The 23,149-nt window shown below is 48.5% G+C and overlaps 1 protein-coding gene across 8 annotated transcripts in view; it reads left to right on the forward strand.

The window, feature by feature from the left end:
• Window positions 1-22,797, forward strand: part of ATXN1 (ataxin 1) — a 253,466-nt gene extending 230,669 nt beyond the window's left edge. For all 8 annotated transcript variants that reach the window (XM_076330580.1, XM_076330581.1, XM_076330583.1 and 5 more), the window contains 2 exons: window positions 11,885-13,925; window positions 21,425-22,797. In XM_076330580.1, coding sequence (XP_076186695.1) covers window positions 12,045-13,925; window positions 21,425-21,955 — 2,412 coding nt within the window. In that variant the 5' untranslated portion in view covers window positions 11,885-12,044 and the 3' untranslated portion in view covers window positions 21,956-22,797. The remainder of the gene's footprint in view (window positions 1-11,884; window positions 13,926-21,424) is intronic.
• Window positions 22,798-23,149: the final 352 nt, after the last annotated feature.

Genomic DNA, 23,149 nt, shown 5'->3' on the forward strand with positions numbered 1-23,149 from the left:
CTGGAGTGTAGAATACTTTGAGGCTTCTTGGCTGATGTCCTACACAGTTTGGAGTGCAGAAGGCCAAGGACTAAGAAACGTGTTGCCTTCAGACACCTTTTCATCTCTTTCTCTTTTTTGATTCTGTTAATGCAGTAAAAGCATCTTGAGTAGTTTTTGTTTTCTAGTCAGCAAATCCTACGTGCTGTCATGTAGCAGTTGAAGAAGCAATCTTCAGCCATACTTCACTGTTCACTCACTGATGAGCTGCAATACGTAACATTCACTTGTAGCCCTTACACATATCAACAGCTGGTTCCCCAGAAGCTGTGATTGCTTGTCTACTAGGTACTTAAGTGCTCTTCAGTACATCCACCTACAGAGAAATTCAAGAAGGGATCCAGGAGTTAACTGTGGGCTTCTGTGGTATGGTCAGAGGAAGAGTCAGGGTCAGAGTAACGGGTGTCGGTTTGGGGTCTTTTACATGCTTTTGCTAAGTGCATCTGAACTGCAGACCTTTAGCTAAATGTTGGCCTTACATTAATAGCCCTTTCTGAAAGTCTTTGTCTGATTTGCCATTTGTATCATGGTTTGTGGCAGTGGCCATAGAAGATCAGGGTTTTTTTTTTGTCTGAGGAGAAATAGCGACTTGGAAGCTAGCTAGAGAAGAGGCGGTTGAAGTTCCTACAGGGAAGATTTGTGCTCTCCATGATAACAGAAGATGGAGGGTTGTGAGGTCTGATTTACATCACTGGACGAAAGTGGGGAGTGTGGATGCTCTTGGGGCATGTCAGCCAGGTCTGTGGCTGAGGATTTGCACCGGGGTGTATAGTTTTCATTATATAACCATAAACGCTAATTTGAAATAGTCGCAGTGCTTTGTATTTCTATGTTACTTTTATGGGCTCGCTCGGAGTAACCTGCCATCCAGTATTTTTTCGCACAGGGCAGAATGACATAAGGGGGAGAGATGCTGACTGCTTTCACGCTGTTGCTTAGCTTCTGCTGTGGGAAATGTAACACCTCTCCCCTGTCCTTAATGCCCAGCCTGGCTCACTGCAGGAAACTCTTTACAGTAAAGTCAGAGCTGACTCTCAAGGCCTGCTTTTTGGAATAGTCATAAAGCAGCTTTCTTGTAGCTTGCTGGAAAAAAAATGCAGTGAAAGTCACTCTGATGACAGCTAGAGGGAAGAAATAACGTTCTTTGAAACTTACATGTAAAGACTAAGAAAAACAAGTGCAAGAGCTGTGCAAGGGAGAGGACTCTTTATTTGATGCTTGAATGCTACATGCCTGTAGGAAGTCGTATGTTTACAGATACAGGGGCAAACAGAGATTTCCATTACCAATTGCTCTTAACATTGGTTGCATGATGCTTCCCCTATTTTTTCTTTTTTCCTTTTTTTTTCCCCTTTTCTTTCTGTTCTGCTTTGTTCCCTTCTGTCTGGATTAAGCTGTGCAACGTATGTGGTATGTGCAAAAGAAAGGGTAGGAACCTTGCAGCAAAATGAGTCGATCCTGCCACAGTTCCTTTTTTCCCCCCTAAATAATCAAACTAATTAATTAGTCCGTTGCTCTGGGGAAGTACTCTACTCTGCTGCTTGCTGGCTGCACTGACTTACAGGGCTGCTCTTGATTTCACGGTCTCCAGAGCTGGCATCTGCCCCGACTGCAGCTCCCGAGCCCTCCGTGCTTTTGGGGAGGTTGTTGCAAAGGTGCCTGTGCGCCCGGCTGCGTGAAAAACTAATGCCCTTCTCAAAGCAGGAGGGATGTTAGATTACCGTTTTTCTGCCAGCCCCGGTGGCTGACGTGAGCATGCTCCTTGCGTGCATGGCACTGGCTATTTGCCAGGTTTAGTGTAAGGTTTTTTTTTTTTTGAATGAGTGAGTGAATGAATGAATGAATACCTGATTAAGTTAATGAAGCTGAGCCAATGGTGGGAGGGAGCGACTTGGCTGCTGCCTGCTCTAAGAGATCTGGCAGCACATTAGACTTGCATAACGCTTTACAGTTCCATGCTGTGCTCCATATGAGCCACAGGAGAGGGCTGCAATAATTACTCGGCTTTTCAATTGAAACCAGCTGCAGGTAGCTAGCCATCCTTTTGTCCATTTCAGTGATGTCGGGGAGTCACTTGTCTCTGCGCTGCGGATTTCCAGTGGCAGATGGGTAAGATGCTTTCACAGAAGTAATCGCAGTGGTGAGAAAGCATGTTCGTGGCTCAGTGGCTTTTATGAAAGATCCATTCGTATTTCCAAGCTGTGATTCACTGGACCCACATGTCCAGTGGAGGAATTTTTTCAGTTCCTGAGTTCAAAACTCCTATATAAATAACCTTTATGGGAGCTGTGTGATTTTTATTTCCTCATTCCTTCTTCAGTTGGCTGGGAGAAGGGGAGCAAAAGGTTTTCTTGTATCTGTTTTTTGTAAGAAAAGTAATTTTTAAACCCTTCCAGTTCTTTCTGATTGCTGTTTAAAGGGAGTTCTTTCTAGCAGTCCTTGATGGTACATACCTTTGTTTCTCACATACTTAAATTAAGAGTACTGACACTGCCTGTTAGCACACCGCCTTCATTTGTCAACGTTCCCTGCTTGAGAGCAACGCTGCTGATTTGCATTCTTAGTTGGAGCGGGTGGGTTTTTTAATTGCAACTGGAGCCTGTGACTGTGGAGCCTGCTATGTTGTTATAAACCTGCATTATTTCATTTTCTTTTAATTGTTTTCTGCGTTGCCTTGTCAGATAGAACAGTTGGGCCAATCTCACCCTTGCTGTGCTGGCCTCAGTCAAGTGACACTGCTGATGGATTTGGCTCTCCGTGCCCATTTTATCTGCCTGCTGCGCTCCCCATGGAGCAGGAGAGAGGCTCCCTAAAAAGCTGAGTTGGGAAGAGTAACTAGTCACTTGGTTTTGTGGGCTGCAGGGCCAGGACAGGCGTTTTATGGGGAGAGGAGGTGCAGAAGAGTTTGTCTTTTTTTTGCCCACGTGCATTCGTACGTGCACTGACCCCTACGACGTTGCCTGTGTTTGAGGGTCTGTGCAGGACGAGTGGGCAGTGCTGCAGGGCGTACCCAAACGTAGCTGACCCTGAATGAAGAAGAAAAAAATGAATGAATTAGAGAAAGAAAGACCAGAGAGGTGGCTGGGGGGAATGTTGAACTCACTCTCAGCCTTCTGCAGCACTGGGGAGTGTGCTGCATGCCTCAAGGCCGGGGTGAGCTGCTGGCGTTTCAGTTTTGTCAGTGGTGACGGTCAGTGATCCTGATTCGGCGAGACACCGAGTGTGTGCTGGGGCTATGAGCAAGGGCTCATGCAAAATTGCTTCAAGTTAAAGCTTTGCTGAATGAAGCCTGAGAGAAGGCGAGGTGTTGGAATCCATTTCAAGGGGAATTTAACGTCAATTCACATTTCGCACTTTACAGATGGACTAATTATAGTCTAATTTGCTAGCACGTGGAATCTACCAGAGAAGCAATCTGCAGGGAGGACTTCCAAGGAAAGGCATCAAGCATGCAGCTGACCTTTCCAAATCTGCCCCTAAAGCCGTGCTCTCACACCGTCCCCTTATCAGCCAGGCTTAAAGGTACATTCCTCCCCATGAGCGCCTGTGCTTATCTATAAAATGGCTGCTCCGAGTTGGCTGCTGCTTGCTGGTGTTACTGGTGGATCCTCAAAGGGCTGAAACACCCCCGGTTTCTGTTATTTTTTGTGGGGGTCTTATTCATCTCTCCTGGCAGCAAAGCCAGGCGTCTCTCTAATTTGTTTTGCCGAAGAAGGAGAGAACGTTAGCGAGCATTTTCAGACACATGGAAGGAGACCTGTGTGACATATCTGCGGTGCAAATGTGTTCATATAGGCATGACAGTTTCTGTCACAAGTTAAAATGAGCGGTGAGTGGGTGTCACTACGTTTATAGTCACTCGTGAAATTTTCAATGGAAAATTGTGTAGGCAGCTGCCATTGTAGCTGGGCACATTTTAGATAAATGAAAAACATCAACAAAGTAATTTCAGTATTATACTTGTTTATAAATGAACTCTATTCACTCATTTAAGCTGCAGAAACGCCTCTAGGGGATGGGTGCAGGAGTAAAGGATGTCACTGTGCTATATCAGACAAGCTGGTCCTGTAAACCCGCCATCCTGCGCTGGCAGCAGTCGGTCCGGTGCAGGAGATAAAAGGTTAGATGCTGCATCTGGCCCCTTATGGAGCGGCATAGGTGGGATCCACCTTTCCTTCCTGCTGTCCGTGGGGTTGAAGGAGCACTTTAAAACGTGTGTGTTTGCTCCACAGCTTCTCCGCTGCCACCGAAGGTGCTGGGTGTGTGTGAAGGGGGACGCTGCCTTCTTGAGCATCTTGAGTTGATGGTCCTGGTGCTCCTGGCACAGCTGCCTCCGAGGCTTCGGGAGCAGGGCTTCAGAGGCATTTGGCAGACTTCTGTCAGGTTGTAAAGGCTTCAGTGTGGCGTGGTGGTAAAACATCATGCTGCTGGAATGTGCTCCAGCATCACACCTGGATCAGCTCTGCCTGCAGAACCATGCAGCTCGCAGTCAGCCTGAGCTGAAACCCCAGGCCCAAGCAGCCCCAGGTCTTTCCTTCGTGGCTGCAGATAGAGGTGCTTCTTGTAGGATCAGCTGAGGTGCACTTTCTGCTGTGCAGCTGAGAGAGAAAGCCGTGCATCAAGTTGTGCACGCTCACATGGCTTTGCCCCAGGGCTCAGGCCCTTACTTAGCAGTTAAATCCTTCTCCCCCTTCCTCCATAGAGGCAGAGGATTCTGGAGTGCAGCGCTTCACCCTCAAAGAAATTTCACTGTAATCAGCGTTGTCAGCTCTTGCATTTTTATCACTAGTCTCTAGATATCTGATGTTGTTTCACAAAGCTTCAGTTCCTGGTGTCAGATGATGAGATGGGAAATTCCACTTTTAGCTGAAATAGTAAGTTTCTGGTCTTGTGGGTTGCAGGGAAAAGCTAGAGACCTCAAGCCTGCAGAAGGGCAAGTTAAAAGAAAAAAATAATAAAAAATCAAATAACCTCCGCTGTTATCATTTTAAGAAATCTTCTATTTGTAAACCAGTATCATGTGTTTCAGGGGCAAGAAGCAGGGCCTGACTCATGATATTTGAGCGCCTGGGTTTGGCACTGTGAGGCAGGGGATTTCTGTGCCGGGGAGCGAGGGTGCTGCCCGTGGGGTGGGCTGGGAGGACAGCAGGACGGCCGACGCACCCAGCCCTCTGACGGCAGCCCTGCTGCGAGGTGGGCTTGCGGCTCTCGGAGCAAACGCTTCCTTGCTTCCAGCCTGCCTGCCTGGCGTCTTGTGTTGCGCTCTGTGGTACCACCTCTCTGCAAAGCATGCTGGAAGAGGAGGGATCACCTTTGCTAATAACTTTTTTTGTAAAAAAAAATGGAATGAATGAGTAGGCAGCTGTGAATCTACTCAGATCACCTATGATACTGGCAGTCCTGCAAGGCTTATGTGTAGCTGCATCGCTGTACATGTGCACAGAAAGGTATGCTGCACATCCAGAGCATGGCATGACTTTTACAGATGCTGAAAATATGGGCATCTTTCCTGTTGCAGAACCAGGTGATGGCACCCAGAGGAACTGATGGCAGAAACCTGCAAACTTCTGAAAGTTAATTCAAATGTCATTAATTCAGCAGTTAGCCTAACTGAAACTTATGCTAATACTAGCATAGTATTCTTGTGGAGCTCACTAGCACCCACCGCACAAAAAAACCATGTGTACCTAACCATAGTGTAACTGTAGTAAAACAGGACTACAGGAGGCACATGCCCTGCTTAGAACATGCAGATCTCTCCCTATCCTCAAAATTTTTCAGGAGCTAAGTAGCAGAAATGGATAGTTAACCGGTGGAGTGGCTTTTTGATAATCTCTTTGTATCACCTGCATTCATGAATGTCATCGAGTGAATGGCTGTCCTGGCACTCCATCGTCTGTCTGTCCTTTCAGGAGTGTATCTTACACTATTTTTTCCTCCTAAATCTTCCTCTCTCAGTGCTGGTACCTACATACTTGCATCATAAAATTTCATGGGAATGTCAAGCCATTGGGCATCTGACATCCAGTGATGTGCTTGCTGAGGTTTGCTCGTATCACTTGCTTTTTACATTGCATGGAAGCTGTCTGATCTGACCGGGGAGAGGAGGGATGTGCAGAATAGCTGCTCGCTCTGCAGAAACCTGTAGCAATTTGCTGTGGCAGATTCCCAGAAGTATAATAAGAGCTAACACTGCAGTGGACAATCTGTCTTGCAGATGCAGTGTTGATCAGGAATCCTTTAGTTTTGGGAGGAGAATTTCAAATTTTATTAGAGGTTTTCATGTTTCTTATTAATGGATCTCTGCAGTTGGCCCTCCTGGGAAATCTGCCAGAGTGCTGTGAAATTGGTCGGATTGGACAATAAACTCCTATAGCTATTGTTGGCGTGCACTGAGCTGCACATGGCAAGGCTAATGAAATCTGTAGCAGTTACAACTATGAATATGTAGCTGGCAGCGAGCAGGGTGTAGAGCAGGGGGGGAAAGCTGACATATAGATCTGAGAGCCAGAATGCAGCTGCGGAGCCCTCTGCAATGTGTCTGTCTCTTAATCTCTCTGAATCTGATCCTGCAAGATGCCAGCCTCCTCGGAGGGGAGGGGAGAGGTGGGACGAAGCGCCCTCCCTTCCCACTGATTTCCCGCGCTGCTGAAATTACCCGCTCATCCTATCATGATGGGATGGGCGGGCAATTTGAGGCAGGAGCATCAGGCTGCACTGCTGCTTCTGCCTGGTAACACCCCAGACATAAAGAGCCGTGTGTCAGGCTCGATTCAAAGGCTTATTTTTCTGGTGTACTCTTTGAATATTGCATTGATGTCTACTTGCCAGGCAGGGCAACGGTGTCTGACAGAGGGGAGACCCAGTTTTTTTATTGCACAAATAAATGTGGGAAATTGCTGTTCATACCTGGAGTCGGAAGGTGAAAGTTAAAAAGTTGTAATAATCTGTGTCTTATTAGGGTTTGGGATCAAAGGAGCCTTTTGACAATAAATGACTGGTTTGAATTGAATATCCCTGAAGTTGGAGGCTGACGGCTGCCCCCCTTGGGTGGCAGTAAGGCAAATGAGTGGGTGGTCCCAGCCCTTGCTCCTGGTGGCAAATGTCAGCATGAGTTTGTTAACAGCTGCAGAAAGGTCAGGGACCAGGGAGGATGAGGGACTAGATCTTTGAAGGTGTTTTAGAGACCTAAAAATGATGTTAGCTGCATCATGGGACTGCAAAAGTGACTGATTTCTGAAGGCAGTGAACATCCCACCATTTGCATAGCCAGGTGCTGCGGTGGTTTGTGAGTCTGGCCCCAACTTCTCTGCACCCCAAGACTCAGTCCCGGGTGGTGGGACACAGTGTACGACTACAGTGTGGACGGAGGCTTGTGTTGCTCGTTTTACCTTTCCTGCAGTGAACTCTGGGTAAATAAAGGAGGTCAGCCCCTCAAGCTATAACCCAGTATCCTGTCATGAGTTTTAAATTTATTAGATGAAATAAATAGAAGAATACTGTTTTGAGAGGCATAGTGAGGTTTGCAGAGAGACACTGGAGTTTTGCATGAAAAATACACATCCTGAGCTCCAGTGAGCAATCCCTTTGGGACCAGAGCAAGCCCAGATGGTGACTCTTCCAAGTGATTATTTTTCTGCCTTAAGCCTTTCCAGGAATTTGAGTGTGGGCAGGCTGCCAGCGGACACTGGCTGTCCAGACATTTTAGCAATGTTCCATGTGTACTCGCTGCCAGAGATACCGAAGTCCAGCTGCTGTCCCTGATCTCTTTGTCCCCTTTACCTTTCCAGCCATAATTACACAGACGTGCACGCATGCACACACGCACTCGTGTGACACACACACGTACAAAGCGGGAGCAAAAAATCACCTGGTGTTTGCTGCTCGTTTGCATATCTTGCAAATCTTGATTGACAGCTCTGAAGGTAAAGAGAAGGGAAATCTCCAGAGTCAGAAAAATGACTGGGATCCAAAAAGAAAAGCGTACACATAACAAACTGTGCACCACACGTCAGAAGGCAGACATTCGCCTTTCTAGGACAGCCAGCAAAGAACAGTTCAACCAGGTCTTGTACCTCTTGCCTTTGAGACGCTCTGTTTGGGTTGTCTCCCTTTCATTGCTTCCCGAGCAAAAGTAGTCCTGTCTTATCTTTGCTGTTGCTGGAACTTGAATTATGGTGAAAAGTTACCATTTTACTTTTAATATTTGAACTAGAAGTAGGCTGTTTTATGCTTGTTGTGGTTTAACATCAGTCGGCAACTGAGTTCCACACAGCCGCTTGCTCACTCCTCCCCCCCCCTCCCCCCCCCCCCGGTGGGATGGGGGAGAGAATTGGAAGAGTAGAAGTGAGAAAAACTCATGGGTTGAGATAAAAACAGTTTAATAATTGAAATAAAATAATAATAGCAATAAGAATAATAATGTAATAATAATAATAATAATACACAAAGCAAGTGATGCACAGTGCAATCGCTCACCACCCGCAGACCAATGCCCAGCCAGTCCCCGAGCAGCAGCCCCCCCCAGCCACTTTTCCCCAGTTTATGTACTGAGCATGATGTCACATGGTATGGAATGTCCCTTTGGCCAGTTTGGCTGTGCCCCCCTCCCAGCTTCTTGTGCACCTGCAGCCTTCTCAGTTGGTGGAGCATGGGAAGCTGAAAAGTCCTTGGGTAGTGTAAGCACTACTTAGCAACAACTAAAACATCGGTGTGTTATCAACTTTGTTCTCTTCCTAAATCCAAAACACAGCACTGTACCAGCTACTAGGAAGGAAATTCACTCTATCCCTGCTGAAACCAGGACAATGCTGCACATTGGCATTTCTGCAAATCCAGTCCCGTGTCTGTTAGAGTTCAAAGTCTCACCATGAAGTACTTGGGCTTGGAAAAGTGGGGCAGTGTTCACCACTCTATGGCTGTCTCATCCCTTGTCTCCGTTAAGGTTGTTCATTCCTCCTGTGCTCTCCAGGAGATTTTGGGCAGCCCTTTTGTTACCAGTGATGATGAAGTCAGCCATATGAAAGATTTACACACACACCAAAAAAAAAAAAACCCAAAAGATTTAGTATTTGATATTTTTGAAGGATGTTAGCTTCAACTTTGGAGACTACCCAAAACTCAGTGATTCAATGCTATTTAGCAGAACAAAACCTTTGCTTCAGCTCCTGCAGAGTGAAACTTCACCAGGTTTCATACAGCTTCGTAGCAGTATTTTTGATGTGGAGAAGCTGAACCCAGACGCCTCGGGCTTTTGGAACAACTAGTTTGAGAGAGACTGGTTTGTCCGTCACAGAAAAAAAGACTGTCCCTATTTGGTCCCACGTACAAGCTCCCTGCTCTGTTGCAGGTAGAGGGGCCAGCCCTCTGCTCCCAGCTTTTCCCCATGGCAGTGTATTTAAATTCTGTGTTTGCAGCTCATGTCCGTCTCCATGAGAGATTGAAGGACGGTCCCAGCCCAGCACAAGCTCCCTGTGGCAAGGAGAGTGGGATGAGCGCCCCACGTCAAGGGCGTCCCCCCACGGTGACCCCAGGCAGCCGCCTCGGCCAGGAGCTGCAGACGTACCTACCAAAGCTGACTGCCCAGGGCAGAAAGCTACAGTGAGCTAAAGTTAACCAAGGATGACTGCGCAAATGTGAGCTTGGCGATTTTATTTTTAGTCAAACTTAAAAATAAGAATCTGTAAGTCATGTGTAATATAATAGTTTTAGCTGTTGCCAAGACACGCTGAGCAACTGTTAGGAGGAGGGGGAAGACCCGTGCTGATAATAGTGGGGACCCTGTCTCCTGGCTGCTCTCGTTCGGCTGTGGTCGCAGTGCCGAGGCGGCAGTGCTGGCGCGTTGGGGCAGGTCGGCAGGTCAGGGTGCCCCTGAGCCGCCATGCTCAAGGCATTGCTGGCCCTTGCTCTTTTGAAGCTGCCCTGAGTCCTTTCATCCTCCCTCTCACCTCAAAGCCAGGGAATCTACCCTGAACACAGTGCTTTACACACACCCCCCCGGCTCTGTGGCTATTGGTGTTTCATTACTGTTTATCAACATTTAAGCAACGGAATAATTAACTTAAGACTGATTGTATCAAACCATTAGAAAGTTTGGACTTTTCCTGCGGGCTTACAGCAGCTTGGAGGACCATAAATGTAGAGTTCTCTTAAAGATAGGTTTAATCTTAGTCTAGTATGTCTTCAAAGTACTGCATATGCACATAAACATCAGGCTTATTGTTCATCAGAAGCGAGGCAGCAGGGAAAGAAATCCCCCAAAGGAATATGACTTGCCATAAGTATCATTACTGCTGCTCAGCATTCACTTTAAAGTGGGCTATATCCTATTTCCATCTTCTTTCACATCCACTCTCAATTCTTTCTCTCTCCATTTTTCTTTCATATAATCCACGCTTTTCTTGTTAGGATGCCAGTTGTGCAAGGTGCACAGTTTCTCAGCACCCATTCTTGCATATCTTTCAAAACAGCCAGAAATGCAGATGCCAAGTGGTGGCTGGACAGGGGCTGGGGAAGGGTTTCACTCTCCATAAAGTTTGTTATGTGACAAAGCAAGGCAGGTTTCAGGAAGGTAGGGAGAGACTGTCAGCTCCTTTTGCTTTTTTTCAAAGCATGATGTGATTTAGTTACAGTATTGTCCTTAGCAGATAATGAAAGAGTTAGGAAGACTTCGTTGACTTTATTGCCTTTGGGTGGCTGAAGTCACCGAATTAAGTGATGCAAGGCAGAGAAAGCAACTGTTTTGCTCCAATAGCAAAATTAGCCCAATATAAAATCGTGAGCTTTTACAGTGGTGGGGCCTCCTGGTTTCGATCAGGAAACCCAAATGTGCTTTTCCAAGCGGTCCTAGCGAGGCATCCCCAGGGGGCTGAGTTTGCTCAGGGTTTGGACGTGTGGCCATGGCCGTGAGTGCGGTACCTGCAGCCTCCCTGGTCTGGCAGTCGCTAAGAAACATCCAATCTCCAGGGGATCGGATCCCAACAGAGATGGAGATGGTGCGGTGCCTGGCTGTGGCCGACCTGTGTGCGGTGGAGGGCATCTCCCAGCGCAGAGCCCTGCCTGGGCACCTGGGCGTGAGGTGTCAGTAGCAGAGGGAGTTCAAAGCACTGGGGAAAAAAACCCCCACACATCAAGCACCTGGCTCAGAGTCATCTCTGTCTCTGGGCTGCTGCTGTAAACAGATCATGTGGGGAAGGTTCATTGTCAGACTGGTAGATGAAGGGCATGTGTGCCCCTAAGGAGCCATGGTTGGGGGGGTGGGGGCAGCTGCAGCCTCTGCAGCCCTGCCCAGTGTGATGTGAAGTCACCCTGTGGGTGACTCTGGGGTTCAAGGGTTCAGGAGTGACCCACCACCTTCCCTCCACACCGCTAATAGCTACTTGTTGCTAACATAAATATTTTGTGCGTACATGTTCATTGGGACTCCCTGCTGCACTCCCATGCTTTTTAGGACACAGCAGGGTGAAGGCAACGTCGTCGTTGCAGGGGAAGAGTGAAACAGGCACCTTAGAGACATGGAGGGTTTTCCCAGAGGAAGGAGAAAGCGAGCCTTGGGAAATAAGTGACCACTGCTAAATGTGGCAGGTTATGGCCAGAGAGTTTCCAATCTGCCTGAAGTTTTAATTGTTTTCGTGATACATTAGCAGACGTGCCCAGGATTTTCGCTGCTGTTTACAGCGCAGCTCTCAGCTGCTCCTTGACAAGAGAGCGGCAATGCCTGACCAGTTTTGTTTTTTCCAGAGGTTTTTCTTTTACGCTTGTTGTTTCGGGGTGTCTGCTTGTTTGTTCTCATTTCCCAGCACTGACAGTGTGAATCCCCCCTCCCTTGCCCACCCTCTCGTTGCAGAATCCAGAGGAGCCATCGGAGAATCGTGCTTACGGGGAGATGATTCCTCATGAAGTCACTGGATCCCTTGCAGAAATCAAATGTGACTTTCCGTTTATCAGACTGAAATCAGAGCCAGCCAGACAGTGAAGCAAGCACAGTGGAGGGGGGACGGCGAAAGATGAAATCCAACCAAGAGCGGAGCAATGAATGCCTGCCACCTAAGAAGCGAGAAATCCCTGCCACCAGCCTGCCTTCGGAGGTGAAGCCAGTCCTGCCAAACGAAAACCACCGTGCGGATAACCTAGCATGGCTCCCCAGCACACCCGGCAGCCAGGGCGGCCTGGGGGGCCGACACCGGCCCGGGGGGACGTCGTCGGTGGAGGCGGGCTTGCAGCAGGGTTTGCACAAGTCGCTGCCCGCAGGGCTGGACTATTCCCCGCCGAGTGCGCCCAGATCCGTTCCAGCCTCCACCACTCTTCCCACGGTGTACTCGCCTGCCCTCTCCCAGTCAGGGACCCCAGTTTCCCCTGTGCAGTACACACACCTGCAGCACACCTTCCAGTTCGTCGGGCCCCAGTACAGCGGATCGTACACCGGATTCATCCCCTCACAGCTGATTTCCCCAACGGCCAATTCTGCAACCGGCGCCGTGGCAGCAGCCACGGCTGTTGCGACCACTCCATCCCAGCGCTCCCAGCTGGAGGCTTATTCCACTTTGCTGGCCAGCATGAGCGGCTTAAGCCAGCAGGGGCACAAAGTTGAGCCGCACCTGGTCAGGACTCCTGGACTGATCGCTGCTGGGTCTCCTCCACCCACCCAGCAGAACCAGTACGTCCACATTTCCAGCTCTTCCCAGAGCACTGTCAGAAATGTCTCTCCTCCAACCATCCCGGTCCCCTTGCATCCCCATCAGACAGTGATCCCACACACCCTCACCCTCGGCCCTTCCTCCCAAGTGGTGGTGCAGTACACTGACTCGGGGGGCCACTTTGTCACCAGGGATCCCCCCAAGAAGCCCGAGAGCAGCCGGCTGCAGGCGATGCAGGCCAAGGAGGTACTGAACGGCGAGATAGAAAAGAGCCGGAGGTACGGCATTTCGCCCTCTGCCGACATGGGTCTAGTCAAAGCAGGCAATAAAGCAGCTCCCCATCATTATGAGACCAGGCACGTGGTGGTCCACTCGAGCCCCACTGAGTACAGCGCACGGGATTCCTCAGGTGTCCGAGCCTCCGTCATGGTGGTCCCCAACAGCAGCACGCCCACAGCAGACATGGAGGTGCAGCAGGCCACCAACCGCGAGACCTCTCCCTCAGCCCTCAATGACAAGGGAAGCTTGCACTTAGGAAAGCCAGCCCACCGGTCCTACGCCTTGTCTCCGCAGCAGGCTCTGGGCCATGAGGGGGTGAAGGCAGTGGCCACACTGTCCCCTCACACCGTCATTCAGACCACCCACAGCGCCTCTGAGCAACTCCCTGTTGGGCTGCCGGCGACAGCCTTCTACGCCGGGACCCAGCCGCCAGTGATCGGCTACCTGAGCGGTCAGCAGCAAGCCATTGGGTACCCCGGCAGCCTGCCGCAGCACCTGGTGATCCCTGGCACCCAGTCCCTGCTGATACCGGTCGGCGGCACGGACGTCGAGCCGTCGGGAGTCACGCCTGCAATTGTCACATCGTCTCCCCAGTTTGCAGCAGTGCCTCACACGTTTGTCACCACCGCTGTCCCCAAAAGCGAGAACTTCAGCGCGGAGCCCCTCACCACCCAGCCCGCCTACCAGGCCACCATGGTGCAGGCACAGATCCACCTGCCCGTGGTGCAGTCCATAGCTTCCCCTGCCACCGCGCCTCCCACGCTGCCCCCTTACTTCATGAAGGGGTCGATCATTCAGCTGGCCAACGGGGAGCTGAAGAAAGTAGAGGACTTGAAAACAGAAGACTTCATACAGAGCGCAGAAATTAGCAACGACCTGAAAATAGACTCCAGCACTGTGGAGAGGATTGAAGACAGCCATAGCCCAGGCATTGCCGTGATACAGTTTGCAGTTGGGGAGCATCGAGCACAGGTAACAGCAACGCATGGCGGGGTACGGGGGGTGGACTGGGGCACACGCTTTGCCCCCCGGGTGCAGCTTTCCTCAGCACATCTCAGTTGCTTTGGGTCTACACGGGGTTGGTTCTTCATCGTTCACATCCATCTGTGAGACCAACTCTGGTCCAAAAATCATCCCCCTTACTGTGCCGGGGGAGCCATCAGGGTCACACTGATGATAAATGTAGTCTCTTGGATGTAAAACGGGTCTTTCTTATAGCTGGAGAACCCATGGGAAGAATTACATGATCTTCATGTTTTTTGATTAAAAAATAAAACAGTGTAAGCAGTACGAGAGGATATATTTTGCATTTTGGTAGGTGATTTTTACCTTCCACACCAGAAAGCTCAGGTTAGATTCAGCTCAAATCCTATCCTTGAGAGATAGGTAGGGCACAAGGCAGTGAATTTCCATGGCTTGAAAACTTGGAGTTGCCTGGGAATGGCTCCATCACACATGTAAGTTACTGAAATGCACTACAGAGTTTTACTGAGGCTTCGGTTGCGGGTGGTTTAAACACCGCACAGCTCACATAAACTGTGTGTTCAAGGGAAATTTGGAAAGAAAAACCATCTAGGTGGCTGGGCAGGCTATGCTTCTGACCTTTGTTTCTCGTTGGTTCGCAAGGTAGGAAGAAACCCTGTAACTTTCCAAAGGTATTTTTAGGTTGAGAATGCGTACATATTGATCATAAAGCATTGTCCTGATGCTGTCCATTTTCTGAGCTATTTAGATTCTGCTGTGTTGAGGTTGGAGCATTTCAGATATACTGGATGGCATTTTTGCTTCCTAGAGGTACTCATTTTAAATAATCTTGTTGCCAATCTTTTTGGTGTGGTTTGAGTGCTGCAAACTGCAGCATCTGCAACCCTGATGCTGCACCCTCAGTGCTGGAGAACCAGAATGAGAAGAGAGAGAGAGAAGCTGGACGTGGACACATGTAGTAAAGCACCTCAGGCTGACAGTTTGGAGAAGAAAAACGGTGACGGTACCGAGGAGCAGATGACATGAAAAATTTCTTCTAGTCACAGCAGTCTGTGGCCCGTCCTTCCCCAGTTGCACATACATGGTAAATCGCTACACATGACACGTCCCCTTTCTCATGTCAAACGTGCAGATTCCCTGTGTGGTTTTGTTCATGTATGTGCACACATCCGCACAGCTGATAGAAGTTGGGCCTCTGGTGCTTTCAGGATAAGGATGTGATTTTTTTCCCCACCGCTCAACTGTATTTTGGTGCATCTCAGGCTTCGCGATTAGAGGAACCGTCCTTGGATCAGGACCAGTTACTATAATTTGCCCCAGTGCCTTGAATAATGAAATTTCAAAAGTAGCAATCTCCCATCTGCAATTTTCATCTTGCTCTCATTTCTCTCCCTGCAGCCAGGCCACTGGTCTCTGCACCAGCAGAAGAGGTACAAATTAGCAGGTAGCGTTTGTGTCACGTCTTGTTTGCAGATCTGTCAACGCAGGCGATGTGTTGTAGTCCCGGGCGCCGGGAAGAGTGCCATTGCAGGGGGTGGAGTGCCATCCTCTGGCAGAAAGCAAGCCGAGTCTGAGGCTGTAAAAATCCAGGGCCAGGCACACGGGTCTCACCCAGCAAAGTGTCACCTTACGGAGAAGCCTATCAGGAGCAGGCTGACATCATCGCAGCCGAAATACTCCCCAGCTGTGTTTCCCACCGGGGATGCTTCCAGAATGGAGGGCAAGGCATGTAGAGATATGATTAGAAACGGGAGTTTAATTTAGGTTTCCTGTGGATTCCAGGACTTGGGTCTCTTCCCAGATCAGCTGTGTCCCTGTATAGCGGAGATGGCTCTGCCGGTTTTCCCTTTCCTGGGTTGAGAGAGAGAGATCATTTCTACATGCTTGAAGTCTCCGGTGACCTCACCCTCAGCCTGACGTGGCTATATGAAAGCATTTAGCCTATTAGCAGGCATGTGGCAGTCATTACTCGTTAGAAAATTGCCTGCATGAAGAGGGCTGTCTTCTCATTGAAAGAATGGTATTTAGTTGCGCTGCTTTGAGCAGTGGCACTGTGGTGCTGCTGCACTTAAATATATCTTGACTCCCAGTACAGTGGGGATGTATCTGCGTGTGTACTGTAGCTTTGCAAAGTATTTTATTACAATTAAGTTTCAGTTGCATACATACTTCTGGAAGGAGGGAGCTTTTCAAATGGTATTATCAAGGGAGTGTAAGTTGTAAAGAGTAAGTGCCATACAAAAATAGCGTTGTTATCATTAGCTTTGGCTCACTTACATACTCCTCCCAGGGGTCTCTGGGAAGTCATTATAATATTGATGAATTCATATTTTCAGACTCTGTGCAAACATTAGCTAATTTTCTCACCAATTGAGGGACAGAGGTAGGAGATTATTTTTAGCTGAGCATATACAACTCTAATGTAAGTAGGGAGGTACCGTGCAGCTGCTATTGTATCGTATCACTGCAAGCCCACAGCTGCCCTTCCCCAGCACAGCACTTAGGCGGAAAGAGGTCATCCTCCCTCCTTTCCCCATCTTCCAATCATCTGGCAAATCCAACTCTCTTTCAGGTGTGGAAACTTAGAGGAAAATTAACCCACCTAAAGCTACATGCCTTTTCAGTGAAATAACTGGCCTTAGCCCTGAAGGGATGCTAGGTTTCCATTTCACAGCATCCCTGCTCTGGATTAGGAAGAAGTCAAGTAAGTATCAACTGTACCAGAACCCAAAGTCCAGCTGTTACTCCTCTGCATTCAAGTTGCCTAAAAGAAAAGACCTACGGATCTGCATCTCTTTGCAATTCCACATATTATTCTTGTAATAACACTTTCATCATTATTACCTGTCCTTTCTTTTGCTGCCAGGAACAAGCGGAAGCCGGTAATTCACCTCCATTGATGTTAAGGTCAAAAAACACAGGAGATGCAAAATAAGTTCTCTGAAATGCTTGCTTTCATCCCTGCGTTTCAGTTCCTAATCATTCCTAAAGTATAGCTTAAAAAGAAAAGATGAATATACGGTTCTTAATTTTCCTTCTTTTAAAAAACAGAATCATAGACACTAGAGATGGAAAAGTCCTGTTAGAGCATCTAGTTAGTAGCCCTAACTAGTTTAGTTTAGTGCATATTTTTTTAGACCATCGTCTAGTTTAGTTTTCCCCTTATATCTCTGCATGCACACAAACCGGTTACTTTTTCTTTTACTCCGCGCTCTCCTTTTCATTATCTTTGGCACCATACAGACACAGACAGATGTTGACTCAGTTTGCTGCTGCAGATGGAGATCTCTCCCAGCCTTCCCCTCGTGTGATCTCTGTGTCCATGTCCCCTGGTCACAGGGGCAGTAAGACCTTATTCCTCTGAGTGATGGGGCGGCTGTGGTCTGTCTTTGGATGCGTGTTACTGAATTCTGGGAGTGCAGCAGATAAGAGCTCATGTGATAAACTCGGCAGCCAGTGGTCCGGTGGACAGAGGTGGCTTCTCTTGAGAAATGGTAGGATCACGTGGCTGTGGAGAGCAGTAGCCCCCTAACCTTCAAGCCCTGGGTGCATTTGTTATAATAACGGTGTAATGAAGATGGGCTAGATGCAGCCCTGGGGGGATGCCCACCCAGACCACGTGTCATGCCAGGTAGTCCCCTGGCACGAGGTGCTGCCTACAGCCCCGTAAGTCTCTCAAAGGAAATCCATTCTTGTGAAGGCAGGTGGTGTTCGGGGTGGTGGGAACATTAGGAGTCCCAAAATCTCTGAGTAGGGGAGGTCATGTGGGAGTGCAGCACTGCAGAGACTTCTCTCTGCGAAAGGGAGAGCTTCTATTCCATGAATCCGCCCAGTTGTTTTGTGGACCCGAGGAGTCTCTCAGCACCCGCAGCAAGGCCTTCATTGGAGAGCTCCACCGCTTAATTGCACATTGTTTCCAGAACCGCTTCCTTCTCTTTGTTTCCAGCCTGCCACTCCTAGTTTCAACACATTTTAATAAGATCAGGGAGAAAAACACTTAATTGGAAAATGTATGTTTACATTTATTAAAATACGGTTCACACGAACCACTTTTATTAGGCACCTTTTGCTTTAGTGCTTGTTACGTTGGTTGCAGTAGTGAGCCCCAAGACTAAAGTTGCTGTGTTTCTGAATGATGGGAAGGGTATTTTCTGGGCATCGGATCTTCCAGCACCTATCATCCGTGTTCCAGCTCCAGCCAGGGTTTCCTGAGCGGTCTGAATTGTCTGCCTTACTTACCGAGTTTGGCTGAGAAATAAATTTATAAAGGGTTATAGAAAATTGCCGATATTCAGGAGCTGCACTGAAGAGTTTTGGGTGTTTTCACTAGTCAGTCTTAAAAAATAGAAATATAAATGTAGCTTGCAGTAGAGCCTCGGTATGCTTGAAGAGGGACCAACATTTTGGTTTCTTGCTTTATCATCTTAGTAGTTGGAAAACAAGTTCCAAATTTCTTTCTCTCCTACAATAATCATGGTGAGATATTGAGGGAGGGAGCTTTTAAAATTAATTTTTTGTGTTTTAATGCACTGGTCAGAAAAAAATGATGCGGGGGTGTTTTTACTGAACTTTCACACTTAGGTGGTCTTTGACTACTCTTGCTTGTAGAGAATGGTTACCTTAAATCGCAAGTTAGCTGAATCCAGAAGCAGCTAGCTAAAACAGGGCTCGATAATCCGTGAGGGAACCCATTTCAAATCGATAGTGGTACATGCACACCGTGACCGGATCATGGAAATTCCAGCATTTCACCATCTTTATTATTTGGTGTTATTCATGATCACCACCACTTATTCTGGGATTTGTTTCAGTGATTGACAGTTCAGGCAAGTGTTTTGGATGCCACGCTAAAAAAAAAGTATAACGTGCAGTGGAAGCGTGTTCACATCAAGAGGAACTTGTGTGTCGGTGAGGATGATGCACACAAGCGTGTTTGATTCCCACAGATACAAATAGCTTTTGACAAGGATGGGAAAGTAGAAAAAGAAAGAAAAAAAAATACAGCTGGCAGGAAGGAAGAAAGAAAGAAAGAAGAGAGACATAGCAATATAAAGGAGATAGCTGTGTCCACCAGGTGATCCATGCCTGGAGAGAAGCCTACAGCTCTGCGTAGACGGCAGTTTCCATTTAAGTCCATGGGAGATACTGGATATTCACCACTTCTCCCAGTCAGACCCCTTACTGAGATGCTTATGTATGGAATAGGATCCCGAACTCTGGGCAGATATTTCTGCAAATCCTGGCCCTGGACTGTTACTATCCAATGACATGGAGGGATGGGACTTTCGTGGTTACCTCGCCCCACTTTCTCTGTAGTTCAGAGCATAAACCAGGCCTAGAGTCAGGTTCCTTTCCGCTGTTGCCATGTTGACTGTTGGCAGACAGTTCTCGTCAGAAGAGGCTTAATATGACAGAAATTGATGTTGTGGGGGGTATCTCGTGTCTCTAAACTGCTCCTTTTGAAATTCCTCGTACAGTGGCTTACTATGTTGGGCAGGTGGAGTGGCAGGATAATACATGCAGTGTTATTTGTTGGCCTAGTTGCAGAAGTACGTAGCATATATTTATAGACATTTTTTCCAACAGAATGAATTGTCTCATAAACTGCAGTTGACTGCCAGTGCATGGCATGGGCTTAACCAGTCGGAGGCACAGTCAACATCCGATGGGAATCTTTGGTTTCCTGGTTCTGGAGCCTCTGTCTCTGAGCTGTGGGACATCCCTGATCAAGTCTTCCTGCCCAAAAGGGATGTGGAGCTGGTGGGGTGCGAGGGGAGCTACCTCGGGCCCTGCTTGCAGGGAGGGCGCCTCTGAGGGTAAGCAGCGCTAGCAGGGAAGCGGCAGGGCTGCTGGCTGCCCTACTGTCATTGAGTCCAGCCTCTTCTGTGAGACAGGCCATGCAACTTCATCCCAGGGTTCACACTTAATATTATGAACAAAGGTGAATGAACACTGGAGTGCAATGTGCATCTCAAACTGCTTCTGTTCCTTAATGTTGAAATGTATTTTTAACGGTACAAAGCCATGCTCGCTATGACAGCATTACTCGCTCCCAAGGGTGAGAGGTGGTTTCGCAAGCCTGCTGTGATGTTCCTTTCAAATGAGTCTGTGTTCGTGGAGAGGGAAGGCTCTCCACGCAGCTGGTACGCTCCGTGCCTGCTGAATGGCTCAGAAATGAGATGAGCACGTGTATTCAGGTGTTCTCCTGCCCTTTAGCCCCTACCAAATAGGGGTTACACCATCAGAGCAGGATCCTGCCCCGCATGCCTGAGAAGAGCTCCAGGGGACACGGGGACCTTGGGAGCAGAGCAGTGGATATCTGACTTCAGCATAAGCCACCCTCTTAGAGTTGCAGACCTCATTGGTGTTACACACAGCGAGTTAAAATCAGGTGCCAAATTTTTAAAAAGTTTTAGTCAGAATTTCCTGCCCTCGTTGTGGTGTGCTGGTGGGGGCTCGGCCCCGTGGGTTGTGAATCGCATGAGCCCACGTCAAGTGTTTGAGCCTGCAGACGCAGCACCGCGCAGTGAGCGCTGGACTGTTGACACGTGCAAAGATAAGCGGGTATTTAGGTGCTTTATCATGTTGGAACCTCAGGGCCCAGCATTTGCAAGGTCAAGGAGCAGTGGGCACCTGTTGCTGGTCTGTTCTCCTGGCTATGGCAGCTCCCTGTAAGCCGGTTAGATAGGATTCATAACCAGATGTGTTTTTAAAGTGGGGTGAAGTGGGGGGAAAAGGGGACACAGTGCAGAGAAGGAGACCCAGTGCAGGAACTGGAGGAGGAGGAGGAGAGATGATCCGCTCCCTGAGGGAGTGCAGGAGGTGAACTCAACTGCAGAGTGGGAGAGCAGGTGTGAGAAGGGAAGAAACTGGATTGGTAACAGGACTGCTGGGAGAAGGCAGGTTCACGCCCGCTGCTCTTACGGCTACAACTCTGTACGTACTCATGGCCTTCCCCTGGAAATCAGCATGCCTTCAACCGTTTCACGCTGGTAAGTATATGCTTGTTCGGGCAGAGGTGAGGATGACATTCCTGTGGTCATTTAGGAAATTGTGTGTCAGAACCGAGAGCTTCCCTTGAACTGTCCTCTGGTTGGAAAGTGTCTATAGATGTGGATGACAGGCTCTAGGTACCACAAGGGGATGGCGGGGAACGGAGTTTGCCAGATGCCGAAGCTGTTTTGCCTCTTAGGCCTCTCTGAGCGGCTGGATAAAGGTAAAGCTTGATTCCCGCTGAGGTCTTGTGCTAAGAAATGCTGAGCTCAGAGAAACCATTAACACCTATGTGACAAGGAGAGGCGTGAAGTCTGGTGGTCGATGTACTGATTTTGCGGAAATTGAACAGCGCTTTGCAGTTTCAGCTTTATCCCGCTCCCCCAGGGCGAGTGCCGCCTGCTGCGCACGTGCGTGAGGGCACACGGGTGATCTCATGCTCTCCCCTCTCTCTCCCTCTGTCTCTCTTTGTGTTGTCCCCTCTCTTTCTGCAGGTCAGCGTGGAAGTCTTGGTAGAATACCCTTTTTTTGTATTTGGACAAGGCTGGTCATCCTGCTGCCCCGAGAGAACCAGCCAGCTCTTTGATTTGCCATGCTCCAAACTCTCGGTGGGGGACGTCTGCATATCACTCACGCTGAAGAACCTGAAGAACGGCTCTATTAAAAAGGGCCAGCCCATGGACTCAGCTAGTATCTTGCTGAAGCATTCAAAGAATGACAGTCTAGCTGGAAGTAGACACAGGTATGCGGAGCAGGAAAACGGGATTAATCAGGGAAGCGCACAGATGTTAGCTGAGAACGGTGAACTGAAGTTTCCGGACAAAATAGGATTGCCTGCAGCACCTTTGCTCACCAAAACAGAACCCAGCAAGCCCCCGGCAACGAGGAAGAGGAGGTGGTCAGCCCCCGAAACACGAAAACTAGAGAAATCAGAAGAGGAGCCACCTTTGACTCTTCCCAAGCCTTCTTTTATTCCTCAGGAGGTTAAGATTTGCATTGAAGGTCGATCCAACGTAGGAAAGTAAAAGTTGTTTGGGGAAAGGAAATTAGGCTATCCCTTGTCATTTTTATCCAGATTACTGTACTGTAGACTAAATAACCCAGTATTTACATGTTATCATCTTATTTTAGGTTTATGTTATAACCTTGTTGTTATAGTTGCAGCTGGTATTATGCAGGAGACTGGTGCATATGTTTTTCCACAAGTGTTTGTCAGTGACTAGGTTTATCGAGAGCTACGGAAGGGGCAGTATCTGCTTCACACACCCTTAGTGGAAATGAATGTGTTGTCATGGCTCCTGTTTTCTAACACCTCGTGTAGGACAGGGTCCAGCTGTGATTTTGTTTTCTTTTCGTCATTGTTTTCTTGGTTTTGTTTTGGTTTGTTTTTTGTTTTGGTTCCTGTTCTAGTTTTTTGGGAGGAGGTGAGGAGAAGGGAACTGTAGCAGAGGTGTATGTCACATGTGGGGTGCGTGTGTGTGTGTGTGCGCGCGCGCCTGTGTGTGTGTGTGCACGCCAGTCCCAAGGGGGGACCGCGGCTCTGTGGCGGGTTGGCGAAGGGGTTTCCTCACCCCAGGTGGATGCTGAGGACACAGCCCACGGGTGTTACTGAAAAGGATCGGACAGTCTCTGACGTTTTCAACAACAAGCCAACACTTACTCAAGGCTCTACAGTACATATATATATATATATATATATTTGTGTGTGTGTATATGTATATATATATTTTTGCCCCCCATGGGGTCTGACTGCACTGATTTTTATTCCTAAAGCAACTGCCACACCAACATTTCCTTTCTGCTTGCTAGTGCAGTTCCATTGCCCGGAGTCAGCAGACGGGGAGGCTGCGCCGGTCGCCCTGCAAGGTTTTCCTTCATGGCGGTGGGGTGGGTGGGTGGGTGCGTGCGTGTGTCGTGGGTGTGCGTGGGTGTGCGCGAGGAGGCCTCCGGCTCCGTGGATGTGCCTGGCTCAGGCTCACTCCTGTTTCTGTGCAGTGTTAGACAAATCGACCGGGTTACGCCATTGACATTTGCTTCCACAAGGTAGACGCATACTGCCCCTTTGAGATCACAGGCATCCATTGTTTGCAGTTAGGTTGCAAATCTTTGTCTTTAACTCTAGTACTGTTTTTAGTTCATGATTATGGACAACTGGTGCCACTTTTTTCAAATTTCGGTGTGACACAGGAATCCGCTGTTGAAGATGAACCTAGAATGTC

Source organism: Aptenodytes patagonicus, chromosome 2 (genome assembly GCF_965638725.1).
Source record: "Aptenodytes patagonicus chromosome 2, bAptPat1.pri.cur, whole genome shotgun sequence".
Classification (NCBI taxonomy): Eukaryota; Metazoa; Chordata; class Aves; order Sphenisciformes; family Spheniscidae; genus Aptenodytes; species Aptenodytes patagonicus.